This window comes from Mesitornis unicolor, unplaced genomic scaffold (genome assembly GCF_000695765.1).
Source record: "Mesitornis unicolor isolate BGI_N332 unplaced genomic scaffold, ASM69576v1 scaffold38243, whole genome shotgun sequence".
Taxonomy (NCBI): Eukaryota; Metazoa; Chordata; class Aves; order Mesitornithiformes; family Mesitornithidae; genus Mesitornis; species Mesitornis unicolor.
This window is the reverse complement of record NW_010174656.1, coordinates 4,543-27,854: the sequence shown is the minus strand read 5'-3', so window position 1 is coordinate 27,854 and position 23,312 is coordinate 4,543. Positions and strand designations below refer to the sequence as shown.

The window sequence follows — 23,312 nt, the reverse complement described above, 5'->3', positions numbered from 1 at the left end:
TCTGTGATTCTGTGATTCTGTGTGATTCTTGCATGGTCTTCTGAATTACATAATTAGAGTTCAGATGAAACATTGTTACTAAAAATGCTGACGTGTTCATCTTGGTGAATGAGGGTTTCAAATGTGTATTTGAAAAGCTTTGAGTTGTCTAAGATTTCTCAAAGTAAAATAAGAATAGTGTTTATACATTTTACAGAATATTTACTTTAATATTGTAGAGGTTTATTTCTTGAAAGCTAGAAAATAGAGTATCTCAATATTTCAAATGCACTATATAGCATTTTCTCAATAGAGAAATATGTATCAATTGCACTTACTAAAAATTGCTATTTTAAAGGTGATGTGGCAGTGAAAATGTTGAATGTTACGGCACCCACACCTCAGCAGTTACAGGCTTTCAAAAATGAAGTAGGAGTGCTCAGGTAAGAATATTTTTAATGGCATAAAGTAATGTGTGTAGATTTATGCTTCATTAATCAATGAATTTCATATCTCCATTGGAACACAGGGTCTTATTAAGTCTTATTCCTCCATGATTATACTAGAGGCAGAGAATGCAACTTTCCATTAAAATATTTCTTTATATCCACTGCTAGTTCTTCCTTTCCCACATGTGTTTGTCTGTACATCTATGCTGTGAATATACATATGTCCACACACTCAAGACAGGACTGGTTTTTGCTTATTGTACTACTCTCAGGGCACAGTCAAGCCCTCTTTCCTTTCACCCACATTTTGTGATTGAGGGAGAATGGGGCTAATTGTTGGTTCTGAGCTAGAGCCCGTACTATGTGTTTAATAATTTCTGTTCAGTAGCATTGACTTCTTTTTGAGTTTTTTTTAATATTCATTCCTCATTAAGTCACTTCTTGATTTCCTTTTCTTGTGTCTACCGACTATACTTCCTCAGATGAGGTATTTGTTTTGAGTTCAGCTTTTTAAAGAGGATCCATCAACACAATACAATAGAATATTTACTGAGGGGAGACCGTTAGCATCTAAGTACAATCTTGAGCAGCCTCAAGTGTAAATTTTAAGAAACAAAACAGAAGGTTTTTGCTTCTTGAAAAAAGACCTGTTGAGCTGGGTGCTTGTGCTGGAGGAGCATCCCCAATAAACTACATGGTGAAAGGGGATTCATCAGCCTTTTTCCCAGGAAATGTTAGTTCTGGAAACTCTGAAGCCTGTAATTGTGAAAGTAGAGGCTTTCTGGAGTGTGCTACTTAGGATATCTCTACATATTTTTTACATATCTGATCAAGAGAACTTCATAACATCAAAAATCTTGTATCTCATACGTAGTCTGTATTTCTGCTGGCAGTCCCATACCTGGAGTCCAGCCTTTCTCTGTTGTTGATCATTTCAGTAGTTACAGTAAATAGTCAGTTGTCCTATTGTTTGACCTGGACAAGCCAGATTTACCTGTAGCTGTGCCTTTTCCGTTATGCTTCATCATTGCTTTCTTAGCTTTGAGGTAGAATTTGCAAGACAACGTGTGTTTTTGTTCATTTGCTCACTCAGCAGTTGCTCTCGGCATCACTTGACAAATCCTTGAAACTGTAAAAGGCACTGTCGCTTAGTGTAGAACTGTCCTGGTCTGCATTGCTGAGAGGACAAAGGTGTTCACGCTCTAGGCTACCACATTAGTATTTTAATAGAAGAAAACATAAAGAGCCCTGCCATCTTCAGCAGCAGTGTACGTTTAAGAAGCAACCACAGGTTTTAGGCTTGATCTGTTAGGTTTTATCAACAGTGAGCTGACTGCCTTCAGTCCTGAGCTGTCTTGGAAGATTGCCTTTATTTTTCCTTAACCCCTTGGAAAGCTAGGAAATACTCCAGAATTCTTAGGTGCCTCATTTTTGTAGTATCTCACTGGTATGTTTGGAGGTATCTAGTTCTTCATGTCCATTTGATGACTTTTCCTGGAGGATGAGGAGAATCGGATTTCACTTTATATCAGTAGATTTTTTCCAGGCCTTGTATCTACTGGGATATCTACTGTGATGACCCTGTCTGCGTTGTTTGTTGTGAAGTTTTTTCTATCTGGAGTTGCTCCATCCTTGAAATAGGTTTGATTTAATCTGGCCAAATCCCTGTAGTGAACTCCAGTCTCTCCCTATGCTGTTTGGAAACAAGTTTGTATCGTAACCTTATTGAGGTATAGTTTTCATACCTGTTGCCATCCTTTCTTGTACACTGGCTCCAGAGAGAGTACAGAATTCTTGTCAAATAAAGCACTAAGAAAAACTGAAGTCTTGTCAAGGAAGTGTGTTGTAGTTTCTGAATGAAAGGGTTGTCCTTTCTGGAAGCCTCTGAGACTGGAATTTCATTTTGGATATCTTCCTTATGGGCAGCAGCGTCTCATAGCTGGACAGAGGTTACACAAAAGCAGACCTGCCTGTAAACCATCACTGTACCATGGGGACCTGGGGGTAACAGCAGCTTCTGAGCAGTTCTGTGCTGGGTTGCTTGCAAAAGAGTGCTTACCCCAGAATAGCTATTCCGTGTCATGATAAGAAAGGCAAACTGCTAGAATAAACTGAATCTAGCTTATCATTAGGTTGTTATTGTTTTAGTAAAAATTGAGATTGATCCAACAACTTCTGTTTGAAAATATATGTTTAGGTTGTGGTAACTCTTCCTGGGTTTTTCCTGATTTCCCAATCTACCTAATTTCCTCCTGATGTTTGTTGGTTGTTTTTTTTTCCCCAACAGGAAAACACGACATGTGAATATCCTGCTTTTCATGGGTTATTCAACAAAACCCCAGTTGGCTATTGTTACACAATGGTGTGAAGGGTCCAGCTTGTATCACCATCTACACATCATTGAGACCAAATTTGAAATGATCAAACTGATTGATATTGCACGACAGACTGCACAAGGCATGGAGTAAGTATCGTGTTACTTGTTTGCCAATGAGCATTGGAGCAATGTTTACTTATCCCCTTCACACTCTCCCTGACACTGGCAAATGAGGCCAGCTATCTGCTTGCTTTGCCAAGCTCAGGGTCCTGCCTTGATGATCAAAGCATTTGATGAAGTGTTTATTATTTTCATTAGTAAAATAGACTTTGTGTTCTTTTTTTGGAACAAAGGGAGATATGAATAATCAAGGAAATATAGTCTTAATAGTAGAATAAAGGTAATTACGGTGTAGTTAAACAGTCAGTCTTGTGAGCAAAGTTTTTTGTTCCAGGCTTTACGATCTTCACAGTGCAGATAATCTTATGGTAGGAGGTAAAACATAGTTTAAAAAGAAACAACCTGGGAATGAAAGGACAGAATCCTGTAAGATAACATGGAAGGCAGACAGCCCTGTTGACGAAAATGGTTTATTTTTCTCCTTCTCTTATAAGTATTTTAGCTTTCTAAATAAAAAATTCCAGCATCTGAAGAAAACATAGCTATTTTGTTCTAAGGACTGTAAGTAATCGTTACTCCCATAACAAGCAAGTGAGTGAGTTAGAATTTACAAAACTAGACCAATATTGTGTGTTAAAATCAGAACACTGATCTAAGATCAGAGAAATCGCCCTCCGGCTGGAAAACCACTGTGATGATTGCAGTTAATTGTGCCGTTTTTCTACTAAGCATTCTACTGCATTTTCAGTCAAGAGATGGGGAGGTGCTTGCAGCAACCAGCCTGAGCCTTCTGTTAGCCTGCTTATCTCCCCAGGCTCCCTCTGTAGGTAGTGGAGATGCAGAAGCTGTTTTATGAGCATAATTCAAAGCAGAGACATAAACTGGGGCTTTCCCAGCAGCTTTGTGCCAATCTCATTGACTAAATGAAGAGCCATGGGAGACTAGTTGCCTAATGTAGGCTATATCTATGCTGTGGGGCAAATACAAATTGCTCTGTGTTCCCAGCAATCTATTTATCCAATCTGCAATCAGGGGATCTTTTTTCCAGTCCTATACTAAAAGGCAGTCACCATACTTAAGTACACACTGAGACTGGGAAGCACATTTAGTTCCCACAGTTTAGAAACACCTTACCTAAAGCTGTGATGAGCCCACAGTGTCTTAACAGTCAGCATTAAGGCTGGGAAGGCAGAACCCTCAGCACTGAATGGCATGTCAAAAACTACTGAAGTTCTTTTATTTTTATGCTGATTATTGAGTTAGAACTGAAAAGAAGTTGGTGCATAATTGTTACTGTGTTCTTCAGCAGCGTCAGGTTCGGGCTGGAAATCTAAGCTTTATTTTGTTTTATTCCTGTGACTGAACTGTCATGGGTAACTGAAGTTTTAACTACATAGATAAATATGTGCAGTTTGAATATCTACAGAATTTGTGTTTCAGTAATACAGTTAATTTTGAGTTGTTGATTGGTGAAATATCATTTAACCTACCTAACTTATGTTGTTCCTTTTCAGTTATTTGCATGCCAAGTCAATCATCCACAGAGACCTCAAAAGTAATAGTATCCTTTCCCAGAGATGTGATTGTAGAATATGACAGCATTCCTGTGTGGTTTTGGTTTGGTTTTTTCTGCCAGAAGTGAACTTTACTGATGTGAAAAGCTGTTTGTGTGTGAATATTTGCCGAGTTAAGATTTCATTGAGGAGGGGTAATATTACTAGTAGGAAAAGAAGGAATACTTACTATGTATGTTGATGTGATTTTGGTAGCATGGCACATTTTGTTGTGGTATCACAAGGATTTTTGCATCATTTGGTTTTTACATGTAATAAAAGATTACACTTGTGGAATATTTCAGCTTTTCTCATACTTGGCATTTCAAGAAAGCCACCTGGGCCATGATCTTGTTCAGCTCTGGCTCAGCCATTACTTCTGTAGCCCTTTTAAGTACAATAATTCACTATGCTGTATTATATGAAAACCTTTTCTAGTGGTAGTGGATAGCTTAAACTGTTATGTCTAATGTTGCAAATTTGTAGCTGTTTATTGTCCTTGTGGGACAGGACTGGTACTGCTTGTTTTCCCTTAACATTTCTCCCTTAGATATTTTTCTTCATGAAGACCTCACAGTAAAAATAGGTGATTTTGGTCTAGCTACAGTGAAATCACGATGGAGTGGATCACATCAGTTTGAACAGTTGTCTGGATCTATTCTATGGATGGTAAGCAAGGGGGAAGTGGTATATTTGTTACAACAAATTTATTTACCTTTGGCCAAAGTTTCTAGGACTACCCCTCCAATACAAATATACAAGCTGTCTTAAGCTGGAAAAGACACACAGTAATATGAAGTGCTAAATGAATGCTTTTCATTTCTTCTTTAAGCATATGTTTTCCAGTAGTCAGAAGAAAAATCCTTTAGGGTCTTTGTCCCTTATTCTGAGGTTTAAACTGAGAAGAAAATGGTGGCTAAGGAAAAAGGGTATGATTAATCCAGGGTTGAGAAGAAGATGAGAAAAGCCATGGCAAACATCCTGCAGAGAAGCAGAGGAAGTAGCTCAGCCAAAAGAGACTCTTAAGTTTTAAGGATTCAAGCATGGTTACTCTCAAGAGGTCGTACGTCTTTCTTAAGTCTTAATAAGAATTATACTTACAACCTCTTGTGCAACTCTGCTTTCTCCTTTTCTCCCTGAACAAAAAACCTGAAGGCTCTGTTAGTTGGCATTATTTTCAGCGTTGCTGTAATTCTAGTTTCAAAATAGCTTTTTATCCTGGGCAAGGTCATTTTGTTCTGTCACAGAGGAATAAAGGGATCACCAAGCTAAAATAGACGAATGGATTTTGAGATTCATGTCAACATCCACTCTACATTAGGACTGGGTAACATCTGAAGGAAATAGTGAGCCTTGGACCTGTTACACTCTGGACAAGTCCATGTTTTGTTCCTGGTATGTGAGGTGCAGCCTGATGTAGTGATATAAAACTTTAATTCTTTCCTTTTGTGGTACAGGCACCAGAAGTTATTAGGATGCAAGATAAAAACCCTTATAGCTTTCAGTCGGATGTGTATGCGTTTGGGATTGTTCTGTATGAATTGATGACTGGACAGTTACCATACCTAAACATCAACAACAGGGACCAGGTAAGGGAAGGGATTGACTTCAGGCAACCGTAGGCTGAAACAAAGATGGATTCAGCCTTGTGAAGTGCACATTCTGATGTTTTGTGTGTTTGATTTGTGTTTCTGATGTTATGAGATGATGTTTCTACATTTTCTAGATGTGCCTCAGCCACATAGCACCAATTAACTTATGTCTTTTGAGGTACTTTTTGTTGTTTTTCACTTCAACTGTAGATTTACAGCTTCTGAGCTGGTTGCCAGGATACTTATTGGGGAGAGAGCAGGTTACTTAATAGTAATCTAGTTTAGAATAGTTCCGCAAAGGCAAAATGATCCTCCATATGTTCAGTTATTCCTCTTTCCCCACCCCTCCCCTTGCATTGAATAATAGTTCAGCAACAGAACCGACAAAATGGAACAGTAATCATCTCACTGAATGTTTTTTATTCATTTCAATCTTGAGAAATGCATGCACCATCTAATAGAATTTCAGGATATCAGCATTTCTCAAATCCTGCTTGATGGAGTGTATGACTTTCCAGAGTGAGTGAATCCTGTAAAAAGATTACTTAATTGTGAACAAATATTCCTTAAGTCTAATGATGCCACACGCCTGTAATATATCTCCACAGGAGAGGCATGTTTGCAAAGGCATATCTGATTCATTATTTCTCTGTCGAATCTGAAAATAGTATCTATGCATCAAGATCTTTGGTGTAAACTATTCCATGTCTGGGTGGTGATGTATTTATGTATCTGTGTCCGCATCCCTTGTTTTTTCACTGTCAGTACTTGAGAATTGCAACCATAGCAACGTTCATCTGTGAATGCCATTTTATAAGGCTGCTTCCATATTTGTCAGAACACTTCATTCCAATTCATCAAATTTAGAATTACTTTTTTTTGCCTTTTGACAGAAGGGAAATGTCCAGATTCCTGGCCATACAGATATGCACTTCTAAAAGCAGTATTCAGGCATTGTTTACCTTTTGAGATTTGAAAGATGAACCCATTGCTGTGGGTACTTACAATTGAGTGCTGAAACAGATTTTAAATTGCAAGCAAAGTCAACATGGAAATGTGATCTAATGTCTTGAGTTTTGTCACTCCCAGTCTGAAAAGCTGAACTGTTTGCTCTGTGTTGGTACATCTACATCACTTACTGTGACATACCTAAGAATCTTAGTGAGCAAAGCATCGTTCTTCTTACACCTCAGAGTGTTTTTCTCACCTTTACACATTTTTCTAGACAGATTAGGACTCGCATTGATATTCTTTTTTTTCCTATTTAAAATAGAACTTTAATCCCTCTATTATTTGTAAATATAGTATTGGAAACATAAAGAATAATGAATTTTGAATAGTTTCAACCTATGTAGTGTAATTATTCAGAAACAAGTAACTTCTAGATGACAATAAATCTCATTGCAGCAGAGGTAAGGGACAGAGTAGACAAGTCTTTACTATGAAATGCTACTTTGGCACATGGGGATTTCTCAAGAAAACATGTGGGAGTTTTATACTCCTTGATGCCAGCATCGATGCAGCTGAATCAGAAAGTTGAAAAAGGACCAGGTTTGTCTTAGTATAAATAACACAGGTACCTTGCTTGAGATGTGGAGGTTTTCTGTTGGGTTGTTTGGGTTTTTTTGCCAGTGTGAAGATATGAAATAGTTACATTTCATTAAATAGAAGGTATGATACACCTGCTGGGCCTGTCTGAGTATTCAGAAAAGGCAGTGATTATCTGCTGCAGCATGAATGGAGCTGTGATGAGCTGGTTTGAAAGGGCTTTTTAGTGTCAGTGCAACTGCGGTGTTCAAACCACGTTGCATTTGACCTTGCCTTGATGGTTTTTTACGTATCCAAGACAACATTAACCATAGTTATGCTTTGCTTTCCTGTTTTCTATTACTTTACTTTGTCTTATGCTTAAGTTTTATCCTTTGTTGAAATAGAAGCCTTCCACGTTAAAGGAATTACTGTGAAAATACAAAGCCTGTCTGACTCCTCCTTTACAGAGCAGAGGCAGTTTCTCTTTTTTTTTTACTTTCCTTTTTTTTTCTTTTGTTGGGGGGTGGGTTGGGGAAGGTGGTCAAATGTCAAAAATATGCTTTTGTGGTAGGAAAGAATATGAAGGAATTTATTCTCAAAAGGTAAGGGCTTTTAATATCTGAAGTCCATATGTTTCTTAAAATACCTTTCAGGGTGAACTTGCTGTTGAGTTATAAGACAGATTATTTATTTTTATGGAATATTTATTTTTAGGCATTCTGTTCCTGCCACAGAGTTGCTTATTCTTGGTTTTGTAAGAGTTTCTGACACAGAAGAACTGTTCCCTAGATGTTTATTGCTATAAATGGTAACCATTTACTGGTTTCACAGAAATCTCTCCGAGGAGGAGAAAAAAATCTAATTTATTTTTTTTTGCTGTACTGAATAGGTTAGGAAGCATTACTCTAAGAAACTTGGCAATTTCAATACCAGATAATATTTCCTGGGAGCAGAAAACTTGCTGCTGGGAGTAAAATGGTCTAGCAAAGTGTTCAGCTTTTGTTACTGTTTGTTTTATGGACTCATCTTCTTCCACTTTCATCTTTTCTCCCTGTTAAATAAAGATAATTTTTATGGTGGGACGAGGATACCTATCTCCAGACCTCAGCAAAGTACGGAGCAACTGCCCAAAAGCTATGAAGAGACTAATGGCAGAATGCTTAAAAAAGAAAAGAGACGAGAGACCCCTTTTTCCACAGGTGAGAAGTGTTCCTCTTTAGTTCTCAGTAGACTTTGCAATTCTAATGTTTAAATAAAGATCAGTTATGAACTCGCTGGCCAGTTCAAAACTTTTTGATCAGTGCTGTAGCATGGCTTCATAAGAGTACTGGTTCACTACCTGGTTAGTGCTGTTTAATTAGAAATGCTTATTTTCAATGTAAAAAGCAGGTATTAAAATGACTTCTGTAGTTCAAAAAGCATTTATGTGTTGGAGAAATTTCCAACTGGGAGACAGTGGCATTAATAATCGCAGTTAGTCACACAATTTAGAACTTGCCGTGTACGTTCTCAGAAATCTTTATACCCACCTCGTTGCTCTACCCCAAGCTTTATGAAGGGAAACTGATAGTTTTGTCACAAAACTTGATTTATCGTGCCTGCTGAGGAAGGTTTGGATTCTAAAAGCTGGGGGAGAGGAGGGGTAAGGGCTTTTTGAATTTTTTAGTTGTTTTTTTAAATGTAACCAAAGCATTTTCAACAAATAAGGAGCTCCCCCTGCTGGCTTTCTGGTAAATGATATTAAGCAAGCTGCTGCCAAAGCTGAGTTTATTTGCAACAATGGTAGGTATAGGAACTACTGCATAAAAAAGGAGGGAAATAAAAGGCACCTATATTCATTATGCTTAAAGAGGGAAATCAGTATGCCCTTTTAAAGGGGAGAATGGTACAGCTTCTTCCCAAAATGTCCTTTTAGATATATACAAACATACGAGTGCATTGCAGTAATCATTTTTTAAAAGTTTTTGTTTAAATTTGGGTATAAATATTTTTCTGTATTTAATTGATGTTCTGCCTTTGGTTTTAAGAGACTGTTACAACTTTGGAACCACAGATTTGATCACTTGTTTTCTACTTGTTTTAGATTCTTGCCTCCATTGAGCTCCTGGCCCGGTCGTTGCCAAAAATTCACCGCAGTGCATCTGAGCCCTCATTAAACCGGGCTGGCTTCCAGACAGAGGATTTTAGTCTATATGCTTGTGCTTCTCCAAAAACTCCCATCCAAGCAGGGGGATACGGTGGGTTTCCAGTACACTGAAAAAGAAATGTGAAAGTGTGTGTCTGTGGGCTGGTGTGTTCCTGTGCGTGCAGCACACGTGTACGCTCGCAGTTCCTACCAGCAATGTTTTTAAGGTTTACTGAGGGAATTGAATACTCACTTCCTGACAGTGGGTATTTAATGTTCCAGGCACAAAGTCTGTGTTGGTAAGGAATGCCGTGGGAACAGCTGGCACAAGAAGAATTATAAGGTCACGTAAGAGAAATGGGGAAAGTCACTACAAAACAAGCAAAAATCCTCTTAAGGCCATTGGGTGTTATTTTTGCTTGCCTGTCATTTTTGCCTAGTTTATTGATTGGATTTGATTTTAATCTACTCAAGCCATGGTGTTTTTTGTTTGGTTTGTTTGGGTTTTTTTTTTATCTTCAGTTGAGGTCATTATATTTGAGCAATAGGCTTTAGATTCCTCAGTTAGTAATGTTATTTGTGTGGGAAACAGTTGGAAAAATAAACTTAGCTTCAAGGCTGAGAACAGTCAAAACTTCTGGTGGCGAGCAGAAGTGAGCAGATACAACACAGAATCCAAAGGAAGTCCGTAGTGATGTGTGAATCTTATTTTGAAAGCTGAAGTTTGAAACAGTGCTGCATAGAGAACACCTCTTCCTGCAAAAGGAGTGGTGGCATGGGTTTTGTTGTTTGGTTTTTTTTTTACTTTTTATTTTTTGCCTAAATCCTGTGACCTACTATAGTTTAGGCCATCTCAAAACATTCTATTACAATGCGACACAACAAGAAATTCTTAATCTGCTTTGGCTGAACTGCAAGAATATTACTGGTAATGGTACCTGTATCCTTCAATTAGCACGGATTTCAAAATTAAAAAGAAAAACATTTTAAATCTTGAGCATAACCAAATACTTGAAGAGAAGGTGGCTGCTAACACCCATAGTAGGAAGAGAGGATTTGAAAAAGCAGGTTTTTTTCCATGGAAATCAGTATTATACCATGAATTCCGTTAAGATAAAATGTTTTAATTGCTTTAATATTGTTAAGAATACTACTGAACACGCTTCTGTTCAATGACAAATTGGGGGGTTTTTTCCACTTCCATATCAAAGCTGCTCGTTTGACTAGAAGGTAATCAGGTAGACTAGGTACCTAACCAAGAAAGCTAGACACCTTACCAGGATCCTGTCGGCTGACTTAAAAGATTGTATTTTAATCTGGAGCATTCCTCTGGAACAGGTGAATCAGAGCAGTGGTTCAGGTTACGTCAGTCTTTGATGGCAGATACGAGTACAGTGATGTTGCTGACTGTGTTCTTGCATATTTTGGTTTAATTATGTGGGTTGGTTTGTTTTAAACTGTTAAGCTAATAATTTTCACAGATTCTTCTGCATCGGAAACAAGCTGTTGATGCTCTTGCTAGGAGTTCAAGGGCTAGGAGTGTTCTCAATGGCTTCTGATTTACATACTTACAGAGAAGTTTGCATGTTGCTAGCAATAGGTTTTTGAAATAGGTGAGGAATTCAGAGGAAGGTTTTCTGCTGTCTGACAACTGAGCCTTTTAAAACAGGAGGCAGAGTTAAAGAGCTTGAAGAGATGTAGGCAATTTCTACTTTTTCTGACTGGATTCTAATGGTCTTTTTGGCTTCTGCTGTTAGAACAGTTTGGGAACTAACTTCTCATTTTGTTAGTCAAGAAAATTCAGCTCCTGAAATCTATCTCTGTGAGGACAGTTACAGAGGATGAAAGTTGTTACTGTTTAAGAAAATCTGTTTTCTATCTTTCTGGTAGCATCATCTCATTTTGGCAGGCTTATCTTAACATGAAAATAGGATTTAAGGGTTTTTTTTTTCTCCTCTTACTCATTAATTTTTTAATTCTACACAGTGAGGAGGAATGCTTCTTACACTTTGCGGTATGTTACTCAGTGCAGGCTACAATACCCATCCATCTCAGTAAGAGCCAAGAGGATGCTGCTGGGACTCCTGCTGAATCTAGAAAGGCACCATCCCAGACAGAAAAGGCTTAACCACACGGGGACTTAGAGAGAGTGCAGAACCATCATCACTGCTCTGCCCAGGCCTGCTCTTTCTCAGGTCTACCAGATCAGTTCAAACAAGTTACACCTTGGAGTAGTGTTATCCTCCTTGTTGTGAAGGTTGTTCTTCTGTGCTGTAGGATCTGCAATCAGTGGGTAAAAAAATGCTGCCATCCTTAGATACATTTGACCTCATTTCCTGTTGTATGGTCAATGCATTAGAAGTCTTCCCATGTCAATGGTTCGTACACGTTGAGCACAGTTTATGATCAGTGGCCATGAGATGTGAGCTCAGTTTCTCACTAAACACTTTATGAATTCTAAAAGGAGGCTGGGTTTTGTGGATCATTGACTTTATCTGACATAAGGGCATTTAGGGGTTTAACGTCTGTAGTTTGCAATTGCTGCTTCAACAAGATTTGGGAACATAACGTAGGATGAAGATGCCTAAATATATCTGTGGATTTAGATGAGTGCTCTCAAAGATGCATATTGTTTAGAAACAGATACCTGTTGATCCTGAAAACAAGTCTGTAGGATCCCAGGCTTTTCTGGAGGGATAGATTATACTATGTGAGATTGCTTTTTTTTTACTTCCCTGCATCTCAGTGTAGAAACAAAACTTGTCTTGGTACCTCCTGGAAGGACCAGATCCTCCTAAACTCTGCTGTATATTCTTCTGAGGATGCTAATTTTTCACATCGGTGTATATCCCAAATTTTTATTTAACCAGTGGATGTTATTCATTCTAGAAGATCAGCACAAGATCCAGCAGAAAACTGCCTCTTTGTCCTACATTTTTCTGTGTCTGGGTATGTAATCCAGGCAAGGTGTTAGAATTTTGTGATTCCCTTTAAGTCAGCTGCTCTCTACTTCAGTACCCAAGGATGGCACAGGCCTGGAAGGGAACTGTTCTTCTCATTACTGTTTTTCTGAGAAACATGGCATCTACCCCAGGATAAGGAGTACAGTTAAGATGTTCTGTGTATACCTTTGTAACCTCATGAATCCAGATAACTTACAAACTTGTGAGAGTAGAGATTGGCAGCTGCATCTTAAATCCTTCCAGGAATCAGGGGCAGCAGGTTTGCTCAGAACATGCCCTTATAATACGTCGTTTGGATGCAACATGAAAGAGCTGGATCATCTTTTTAGAACAGATTTTTTGAAAGCGTGCATTTAAAATAGTTTCCACTTGCTTTGCATGTGATAAGCCTGAAAAGACTGTAGCGATTAACTTGAAAGGGCTCTGTAAGAAGTGTGGATTTTCAAATGCTGTCCATCCTTTGGAAAGAAGTTTCTTTACTACCAGTTAAAGCAAGTATCTGAAGTTCTGCTTGGTAAAAAGGACATAAGTTGTCTGTTCTGCACACTTGAGTGTGTTCCCCTCACCATCAACACAGCAGCTCTCCAAAACTGATTGAAAAACTCTCCTTGTCCCTCAGCCTGAGCTAGCATTTGGTAGGTGAGCTCCCTGAGCTGTCTTGCCTCAGGGACAGATAGAGCCAGGGTAACACAACGTGCAAGTCATTGCGCTACAGCTCAAGTCAGGAGGGAGAGTGGGACTGCAGTAGTCCCAGTTCAGATTAGCATTGGCCATCAACAGAACAGCATCCAAAGACTTAGCAGGGCAGAATTGGAGTTATGTCGTTCCTGCAGGACAGAGCATATCAGAGCAAGTTCCTAAAGTTGTCATCGTTTCTTCTATTCTTTGCTCTCAGACAAGACCTTCCTGACCAGCTAGAAAACAGTTAATTCACAGTTCGGGTTACTTCATTCACGGAATCAGAGAATATTAGGAGTTGGAAGGGACCTTGAAAGATCACCCAGTCCAACCTCCCTGCCAGAGCAGGATCACCTAGACCAGGTCACACAGGAACACGTCCAGGCGGGTTTTGAATGTCTCCAGAGAAGGAGACTTCACAACCTCTCTGGGCAGCCTGTTCCAGTGCTCTGTCACCGTTACAGTAAAAGGTTTTTCCTCGTATTCAGATTAAACCTCCTATGCTCCAGCTTGCTCCCATTGCCCCTTGTCCTGTCATTGGCTGTCACTGAGAAGAGCCTGGCTCCTTCCTCCTGACACTCGCCCTTTACAAATTTATAAACTTTAATGAGGTCACCCCTCAGTCTCCTCTTCTCCAAGCTAAAGAGACCCAGCTCCCTCAGCTGCTCCTCATAAGGGAGATGCTCCACTCCCTCAATCACCTTTGTGGCTCTTGGGCTGGGCTCTTTCAAGCAGTTCCCTGTCCTTCTTGAACTGAGGGGCCCAGAGCTGGACACAATATTCTAATTTATCTGTATGCATCTAAGCCTCAGGAAGAGGTTGCCTGTTCTCTCTCACCCTCTCTTATGGGTGGAGTTTCTTTCAGAAGATAAAAGAACCAGCCACAGATAGTTTACGTCTTCAGAATAGAAAGGGTGACAGAAAGCTTTTTAGCTAGGCCTCAGGAAGTCCAGTTGACACCTATCAGGATCGAGGATTCCTGTACGTGGATAGGTATAGCCATGTATGTTCCTCATCTAGGGAAAGCTGTTACTGCTAACCACGGTTTGTACATGTTCACTTGTTAGGTGAACATGTTACCAGTTTTAGTCTCCTGTTGATTTGAGATCAGATTAGCACCTGAATTTTGAAAGGGGAGATTTGGTGTTAGCTTGTCAATGTCATTGCCAAAGTCTTATTTAAATGGAAAAAAAGTTTTTAAAAAATCACTTTTTTTATAGCTACCAGTCCAGCTGAAATGCTTCTTGACTTGTGATCCTGTTTTTCCATTGCCCTTTCCCAATTAATGGTTCATGTTTTATTTTCTGAAATCCCTGTATGACTATTAAAAGCTGAATTATTACCAGAAATGGGCAGAAGGACAAGATGAGTAATGAGGGAGCAATCTCTTGTTTATAAATTGATCTTTAATCAGCAGTTTAGGAAAGCAGACTGAAAAATAAATTAAGTAGAACATGTTTTCAAAGTGTAGCTAAGCATGAATGTCATTCTTAAAAATTAGCCTCATAGGCAATACTTGATGACTTTTTCTGTCCTTTTAAAAGAAAAGAAACAGTACAAAAATTGAGGTGTTTCTAGAAGATACTGTGAAGAGAGTTCAGAGATCAGTGAAATGTGCCAAGGGGAAGCAAGAAAAATTATCAGTATTTAGAGTATTTTAGAGCAAGGGTTTTATCTGTTGGTAGACCTAACGAAATAGGCAATTAGGTACATTGTAAAGATTTTATTCTTTTGTTGTTATAACTTGAACCTACCGCCGCAGTCTTTCAAGGCACACAGAGCTTGAGCTTGTGCCAGCCACCCTTACTTTAGGCCCTGAGGGTACTCCCTTCTCATTTCCTACACACACAGCCCTCTCCCCCTTTCCCTGCTTGCTTTATGTTCCCTTAGAACAGCTGCTCCTACCAGATCCTGTGGATGCCTTTTCTTCTTCTTCCTCGTGCAGACTGCTGAACACTCTTCTCAGTTCTCTTCATAGAGCAAGGAATTAATGCTACCAGCCTAAAATTCTCTTTGTAGGGATATTTCTGGTTGGTTTCCAATGTTCAGAATAAGAATCTTAAGAAAAAACAAAGCTAACAAACCCCTTGCTTTTGAAAGGATGGAAGGACACTAAGATAGGGAGCAGTTGCTTGGATGTAGTGGAATTCAACACGCTCCTGTTGAACAGAACAAATGTCTGCTTATCGCTCCGTCATTATGAGGAAAGTTCTGTAAGGAGTGCTGTCAGGAAAGGGGCATAAACTAACCCCAAATTCATGTGAAACCCAAGAAAAAGTTACATATTTGTTTCTTCTTCTCTTGCTTCTGAGTCCTTTTGGTTAGGCATAGTTGGATATCCCTCCCTAAAAGCCCTGTAGGGTACAATTTCTTTATGGATGGCAGGGAAATGTTTTGGCTAAAGTATACAATTAAGAGGATGGATATCTTAGATACAGCTTCTATTCAGTGTTCTGACAAACTTCTTAAGACTTCAGCCAGTGATTTTACTCTGTGCCATAGTTTCATCTCTGAAAAGGACTCCCAGTCTGTCTCACAGCATGCTGACACTAAATAAACTATGTAGAATTTCAGGAGATCACTGCAGTGCTTTCTGCATGGAATTATTGTTTATTCAGTAATTCTGAAGGAAACATGAGGTTGTTTTATTTGTTGTGCTCCCTATTAGCAAGGCCTAATTTTTGGTCTGGGAGTGAGCAGACAATCCCACCATTCTTGTTTTTCTCACAATAGGTTGTTATATTGGTCTCTAAACTAGATTCTAGCATTCTCTAACACTGGTTTAATATTCGAGCACTTTATTTAGTCTTTCAAGGTTAACAGGTGTGTCAAATGGTTCTTTGTTAATAAACCAGTTTTACAGCAGAACAGAAATTAGTTTGCAGCATGAAGCATTTATTGCAGTTGTTGCTTTTCAGGAGAATATATGTGCAATAGGGAGTTTAAAGTGAAATTAAACTGGCGCGTTTTATTTTCAAATGCATGATGAATGAAACTGCTTCAACTTTCAGATCTCTGTCTTGGGAAGAATGGGTACAGCTTGCTTTCAAGAAATTCTTTTTCAGTAAAATATGCTGGGTCTGTGTTCAGTGTTCTCTCACTATGTATTCTGTTGTGCTTTAATTTTAACAGTTTGCATTTTTTAACACCTTTTATATTCAACCTAATGTCCTAATAGTCTGGAGAAAATCTCTGACCACCCCATAGCTGAAATCGCCTATTTAAACCAAGCTCTTGTCCTCCCTCTACAGGAGAATTTGCAGCGTTCAAGTAGCCACAGCACCATGGCAGCACCCACTCTGTTATTTAAGTCTTGTGTTCCTACAGTTTCTTAACATCAGAACTCTGTTCTGCTCCGCAAAACCTAAAGTAATTTAGAAAAGATATCCATAAGCTTAAAAGTGGAGCAGAATGGAACTGCCAGTCCAACACAAGTGGGAAAAAAAGTACCTTTTTGGGAACCAGAATCCTCTGCTGCCAGTGTTTCTCCTTCAACACAAACCACCACGTGCATTCGGAGACCCGCAGTGGCTGCCTGTGCCGTTGGCATCATTCCCAGGAGAGAGGAGAGGGCGCTCGTGGTTTGACTGCGGTGCACGGGCATGAGGGGATGGAGCTGCTGCTGCTGCTTCAACTTAGGAGACTTGCTTTGGATGGTCTGCCGGTCGGCTTTCTCCCTCTAACAACGTACCATCAGAGGCTGAATGTCTGATGAGTGCTCATTTAAAAGAATCCTCCTCCATTCTGATCTTGGGGTTTGTTTTTTTTCCTGGTGTACTCACTGATTTATGGACAACGCAGTATCCCCTTTTCACTGTATTCCAATGTCAGACACCTAAATCTGTCTATATTATTGGGTTTTATTCCAGTAAAATTGAAAGTATGGGGTGATGGGAGCTGGAGAAGATGTTACTTGAAAGGCAAAGTGGTTAATCTGAAGGAAAAGGGGATGCTGCTGCACCTTTTTTCGGATTTACTTTATCACTTCTTCAAAAAACAAACAACAACCACCAACCTTAACCTCTTCCGTTTCCAGTATTTTCTTGGTGTGTGCATATACAACATCTTTTAGAAGGATTAGGTAAATCCTTCTTTTGTTGGTCCAGCAACAAACTGAAGTTAAAAAAAAAAATGTAGCGAGATTGTCCTCTCTTTTATTTTGTTTTTCTTTTGTATCGTATGATACAATGTATTTATCAGAGATGCTACCACAGCATCTGAAGTCTGTAGAATTGCTGATACAGACTGTGAATGGAGTATGTACCTACTTTAAAAGTTTTATTTTAAACGAGGGTGCAGGTCAATGCCAGGTACCTTACCAATATGTAATGTTTTCATAAGTGGGGAAAAAAGTTCTCAGGTTGAATTGAATACAAATACAAAGCCCTCTAGAATTAGACATTCCGAAAATTATGTTTTGGTACTTTCAAGAGTGTTTTTTTTGTTTTTTAAAGGATTTTTATCCTGTTAACTAAACGTCCTCTGATAAGTGTGTGTGTAAATGTGGAGCACCTTGTCCTAATGGCAGGTTGTTAGATCAAAACAAAATGGTACTTGCTGGATCCACGCTGACTACTTCTCCTCTCATTGCTTTCTTCCCTCTCATCTCTTCCCTTCCGTTCGTCTTTCCCTGTTGTACACTTTGCAAGCTAGGATGAAGGTGGCAGTATCTCCATTAGAGTGCTTTGTTTTCCTGTCCTCCCATCCTGGTTTCTGAATAGTTGGTAGCTTTTTGACGAGTTACCCAGTCAGGGAAAAAAACAACTCAAAGTTCTGCACATCGTTTACCTCTCATAGAATATCTTGTGATGTGATCTGTTTGCGGAGTTCTCTGGTATGTGGTATTACATGTAAATTATTTGTACAGACAGAGGCAAGTCAGACCACATAAGAAAGAAATTCAAGCTCAGACAGAAGTTTTCAGAATTTTATTTGTATCTGCCCTGTACTACTCCAGGTGAGGCAGGACAACCAACCCCCTCCTCTGGCTGGGGGGAGGTGGGGAGAGATGTTAACCAAAATCGTGACAAATAAATGAAGGAGTTAAATGTGTGTGAATGTAGCGTCTGTGCTAAACATGGATGTATTGCGTGGGGACGCTGTCCTTCCCTCCCTAGAAGAGTTGGACTGTTCCTGACTGCAGAAGGGTGCTCCCAGGAGAAGGGAGAAACGCACATCAGTAGTGGGCCGTGCTTTTAAAACCCTGGAGTTCTGCAGTGTTGCTGGTAGTCTGTTCTGTTTGTCAGTAAATATTTACTGCGGTTATAGGGACCGGACTAATCTGAAGTGGGAATTATAATTGAAATACTGTGTATTCTTATTAATTCCACAAACATTAGCAAGACAGCAATAGTGAATGACTGAATAGTCACTACAAGAATGAAGTGATTCATGTTGGTACATGAATAGAACTGATTTTGTGTACAGGATGCATTTTAAAAACAAAACAAAAAAAAGCACAAATTTTTTCTTGTCTGCTGTGGGTCTTCAGATGCTGTAAGGGTTAGGGGTTTTTTTCCTTACTGAGATTGGCAGGAATTTAAATAGTAGCAATAGCCACTTTCCAGTGTGGAGTAGCTGATGAGTGAGTGGTGGGTGTGCAGACTGGTGAAATCGGAGTGCTCCTTGGTCGTCTTCGGGGGCCAGTGCCTAAGAGGTGGAAGGAGCCTGGGGCTGCTGGGGTCAGCAGGCAGGTGAGAGCATTTACAGAGGCAGACTCGCAGAGGGCGAAGTAGTCACTGCTCATTCTCCCTCCAACCCCTCTATGGGCCCTGGCCTCATTTGCACATGTCGGGCATACTGAAAATTAATATTCTCTCGAAAGAAACTGTTACTGGAGCAAGTATGTACAGGTGGTTCAACAGTCATTTGTTTCACCGAGCTTGTTAAAAGCCCTGGTTTCCTTCCACAAGGTCATGCTGGCAGAATATTGTCTGCTAAAATATAACTGTTAGGAATTTCATTCCATCTTTGCTTAAAATGAACTTATTTTTGTGAAGATTCATTACCCATTAGTCTACAATATGCTTTTTGAGCCCATAGGAAAAGCACAAGGAAAATGGCTATCCTTGTTCCATGCAAAGCACTTTATAAGTAACACGTGATCTTTGTGGGGTTTTTTTTATTGGGGTTTGTTTGTAGTTTTGTTTTCCTGTTTATTTTTTTTTCCCTGAGGAATGTGCAAGTTGTTTGGCTGCTGTTTTAGAGAAGTCCTTTCAGGATGCATTTCTACTGGTTTTCACATTTGTTTCCCTCCACATAGCTGTAGTAATGTGCATTTGTCTGTAAGAGGTCTCATGTAATACTCATGCAGAACTCTGGAAGAAATTCAATTTGTAAATAATTGGGATTATTTTTTTTTTCATATTTTCCTTCAGGAGTTTTTCTGGACGTCTTGCACGCCATCTGAACCAGTCTTGGTTATAGAAGTTTAGTGAATGGGGAGATGAGAGTAGACAAGAACTGAGTGCCCCATCCAGCAGTGGGATGAAGTAAAATGAAATGACCAATACCTTCATGTCCGTTACACCAGATTTCTTAAGCTTTTCTGTGGTGTCCCAGCCACAAGCACATGCCATAGTATGGGAATGTTAGCACATGTTTTGTGTGTGTGTGTTGGGACAAACATCTAGGCAGTCATACTACTTCCAGCTCTGCGGTATCTGGTATCTAATAATTATTTGTGAAACTACTAGAATCACAGAATGGTAGGGGTTGGAAGGGACCTTGAAAGATCATTCAGTCCAACCCCCCTGCTCTGTCACTCTCACAGTAAAAAAGTTTTCACTCATATTCAGATTGAACCTCCCATGCTCCAGCTTGCACCCATTGCCCCTTGTCCTGTCATTGGCTGTCACTGAGAAGAGCCTGGCTCCTTCCTCCTGACACTCGCCCTTTACAAATTTATAAACTTTAATGAGGTCTCCCCTCAGTCTCCTCTTCTCCAAGCTAAAGAGACCCAGCTCCCTCAGCTGCTCCTCACAAGGGAGATGCTCCACTCCCGCAATCACCTTTGTGGCTCTGTGCTGGACTCTTTCAAGCAATTTCCTGTCCTTCTTGAACTGAGGAGCCCAGAACTGAACACAATATTCCAGATGCAAATCTACCAGTGGCAGTACCGGATACTGTCAGTATCCAGTCCCAGCTATTCACATCTTTATTAACCACACAGACACCTTCCCCTGTGCTCTTCCTTTTCCATACAGTTAGAAGAGGGCTGTTAGCTATTACATCTTCCCTGTCAGTACACGATGGTTTCCTGCAGCATATTTGCTGAAATGTTGTAGTGAAGCTTAAGCCAAATCCTATGAGCATAGAGGCCTGGTTATTTTGAAAGTAATTTGTGTGTGAATTAAGTCCTACATGGCCCCAGATACAATTAGCCCGGTCGTTTCTTTTTTGCTAAACTCATGCAGGTCATTAAATGAATCCACTTCTGCTTTTTATGCTTACACAAAATAGTCTTTTCTTGTACTTGAATGCTCTAGCAGATGATGATGATGCAGAATGTTTGGGGCCAAATACTGCCATCTTATCATGGCTTCCCAACATTACTTGGACTTGTGTGTGTGCTCATTAGAGGCAGAATTTGGCCTTCATGACATAAAATGAATGAAATGCTGACTGTTGATGAATACCACATCCTTCCACAAATGCCCAAATTGAGGGGAAAAAATACACTAAAGATCACACGTAAATAGGTTTGCTTCTGTGTTTGCCTGGTGATGTAAATGCATCCAGCATTTTACAGAATGTCTGGGGAAGCCAGATCCCCAGAAACCTCACAAACAAGTACAGGTTGAAGTCTTGATAGCTGAAGGGGCTAAATTTAGGGAAGAAGCACGTAGGCATTTCACACTTTTGCAGCCTATAGATTTCATTCCCTTCTTGACTGTGAGTGCAGCATGTGTAGCACAACCTATTCATAGTACTGTAGACAGCGCGTCTCTGTTGAAAAAAGCATCACCAGTAGCACAACGCAATGGGCAGAGCTTCTAGGTACAGTCAAGGTCGGTTCAAAAGCAGCTGCATGAGTGGACTGTTACAGCATCACTTGGAAGGTGGTGGGTGATCTGGTTTTCTGTTACAGATTTTGCATAGAGGTTCATGAAACGAACTTTCTGTATCCTGCAGCCTTGTTGATACGTGTTTGCACTTTGTTTTGGCATGCATTTTAAACCTCTTTCTTCATTGCTTCATTACTTCTTACCTAGTAAATACAATTACCAGAAGAGCAGAGCAGAGCAAAGCAAAGTTGTTAAACTTTTCCTTTGCTTTTAAGTTCAAGGATGCTAACACAGAAGCTACTCAGCACCGTGACAACAGCAAATAACTAGGAAACTGTGGAAGGAGGAAGCTGTTTAAAAACTGCAGAAGAGAGAGTACACCAAGAGTGAATTCAAGTGAAAACAAACATACATCTTTTCTGTAGAAAAGAGAGCTACCACGGCCCTCTGTTAAATGGTTTACATAGGGATCCCCCCCAAACAGTCTTTGCAGTTTGCCAAATGATCATGTGCCTTTGCAACCTTAAAGTACAACAGAATGTAAACCAGGTGCTTTGTAACTAGAGCAGTGGCTTTGGTTTACTTCTGATGCAGTAGTTTTGTATATACTGTTACTATAGATAGGTAGTTTGGAGTTGGTAAACGTCCGTAAAGGAGGGCAGAGCGCGTTCCCCAAAATACCTAGGATCATTTCAGAGCTAGGAATTGAAGGATACCTAATTCAGTCACAATAAACCTGCTGCTCTACTGAAAGGTAAATGAGGTTAATTTAGTGTAAAAATAAGCAAGCCCTTCCTTCCCTCCATAGACACAAAGATCTTATTAAAGAAAGGTAATAGAAAGCTCTGAAGAGGCCCAAAGTTACGCTGTCATAGCGTCTTGGAATGAGACAGTGGATGAAATATGAGAGCTAGATGAGGAGAAATTAATGGCTAGTACTCATGTAATCAAAGTCCTCATATATCAGACCATACAATTAATTCCTTGGCCCAGAAAGTGCAATTAATTTTGTTTTCTGGAATCTCAGCAGGTTTCCTTAGTTCTTGCTTGGGCCTCTTGCAGTTTCTCAACAACGCAGTTGCTCTTCAGTGCTCACATGCTGATGGTGAATGTTACCTGTGGAAGATGGTAGGGGTCTTGTCAGCCGAGGGACAACCAGTATGTTTGAATTTGATCTCAAATTTCAAACTGGTTACGTAGACTTCTGGCAGTACATACATACGAGTGTCATATTTAACTTACTTGTCCATAAAGGACAAAGTAATAGGTTTTGGTATTAGTGCTTTTTCAGATCTTTTCTTCTTTGGGGCAAGACTTTGGGCATAATTGTAAATTACAAATTTAAGTTTAAATGCACTGTTCATACAAGTATCAGACCGATTTTCATTTGGTTTTGTTCCTTTTAGAAAGCAAAGTGTAAAAATGTTTCAGTGGTGTTCCAGGAACTATCTGGAATCCTTCCCCCTACCCCAGATTCTGCACTAAGCGTACATGTGAGAAGATGGTGTCTTGTCTGCTTTTTAAATCAAATCACAAAGAAACTATTTCCTCAAGAGAAGGGAGCTGATGGGAGGGTTTAGAAACTTCTGAACTACCTAAGCATGTGCTTCATAGCATCCCAGCAGCAGCGTGTTCAGCTCACCCGGCCTCCCTAAGAGCCAGCAGTGGCCTGAGTGGTTGTTTTGTCTGGTTTATCACATTGGCAGTGGCTGTGCTTTAGAATAAGCCTTGTGTGACATTCACTTTTGAGCGAGTAAAACACAAAAAGTAACTGTGTTTTCTTTTTGTTTGTTTGGGTTTGGAAAATGGTTGGGTTTTGTTCTGATAAATGTCATTCTGTGTTGCATTTGTGTATTCACCCTAGTTGAGAAGAAAATCTGTGTGTTTGGGAGTTCAGTGGAACATTAAGGAGGAGAAATGAAGCCCACGGTCTGGGCCTAGGGGGCAAAATGGACCAAACTTGGGTGTTGGGTTATTTTGGGATGGTCGGGGTGGGGGGG

The 23,312-nt window shown here is 39.8% G+C and overlaps 1 protein-coding gene across 1 annotated transcript; it reads left to right on the top strand.

The window, feature by feature from the left end:
• Positions 1–337: 337 nt before the first annotated feature.
• On the top strand, positions 338–17,278 carry BRAF (B-Raf proto-oncogene, serine/threonine kinase; the record flags this gene model as incomplete). Its single annotated transcript, XM_010181124.1, has 8 exons — positions 338–422; positions 2,716–2,892; positions 4,380–4,426; positions 4,969–5,087; positions 5,876–6,007; positions 8,605–8,739; positions 9,624–9,777; positions 16,558–17,278. Coding segments are annotated over 8 exons (872 nt in total), but the record flags the coding sequence as incomplete, so codon positions are not given.
• Positions 17,279–23,312: the final 6,034 nt, after the last annotated feature.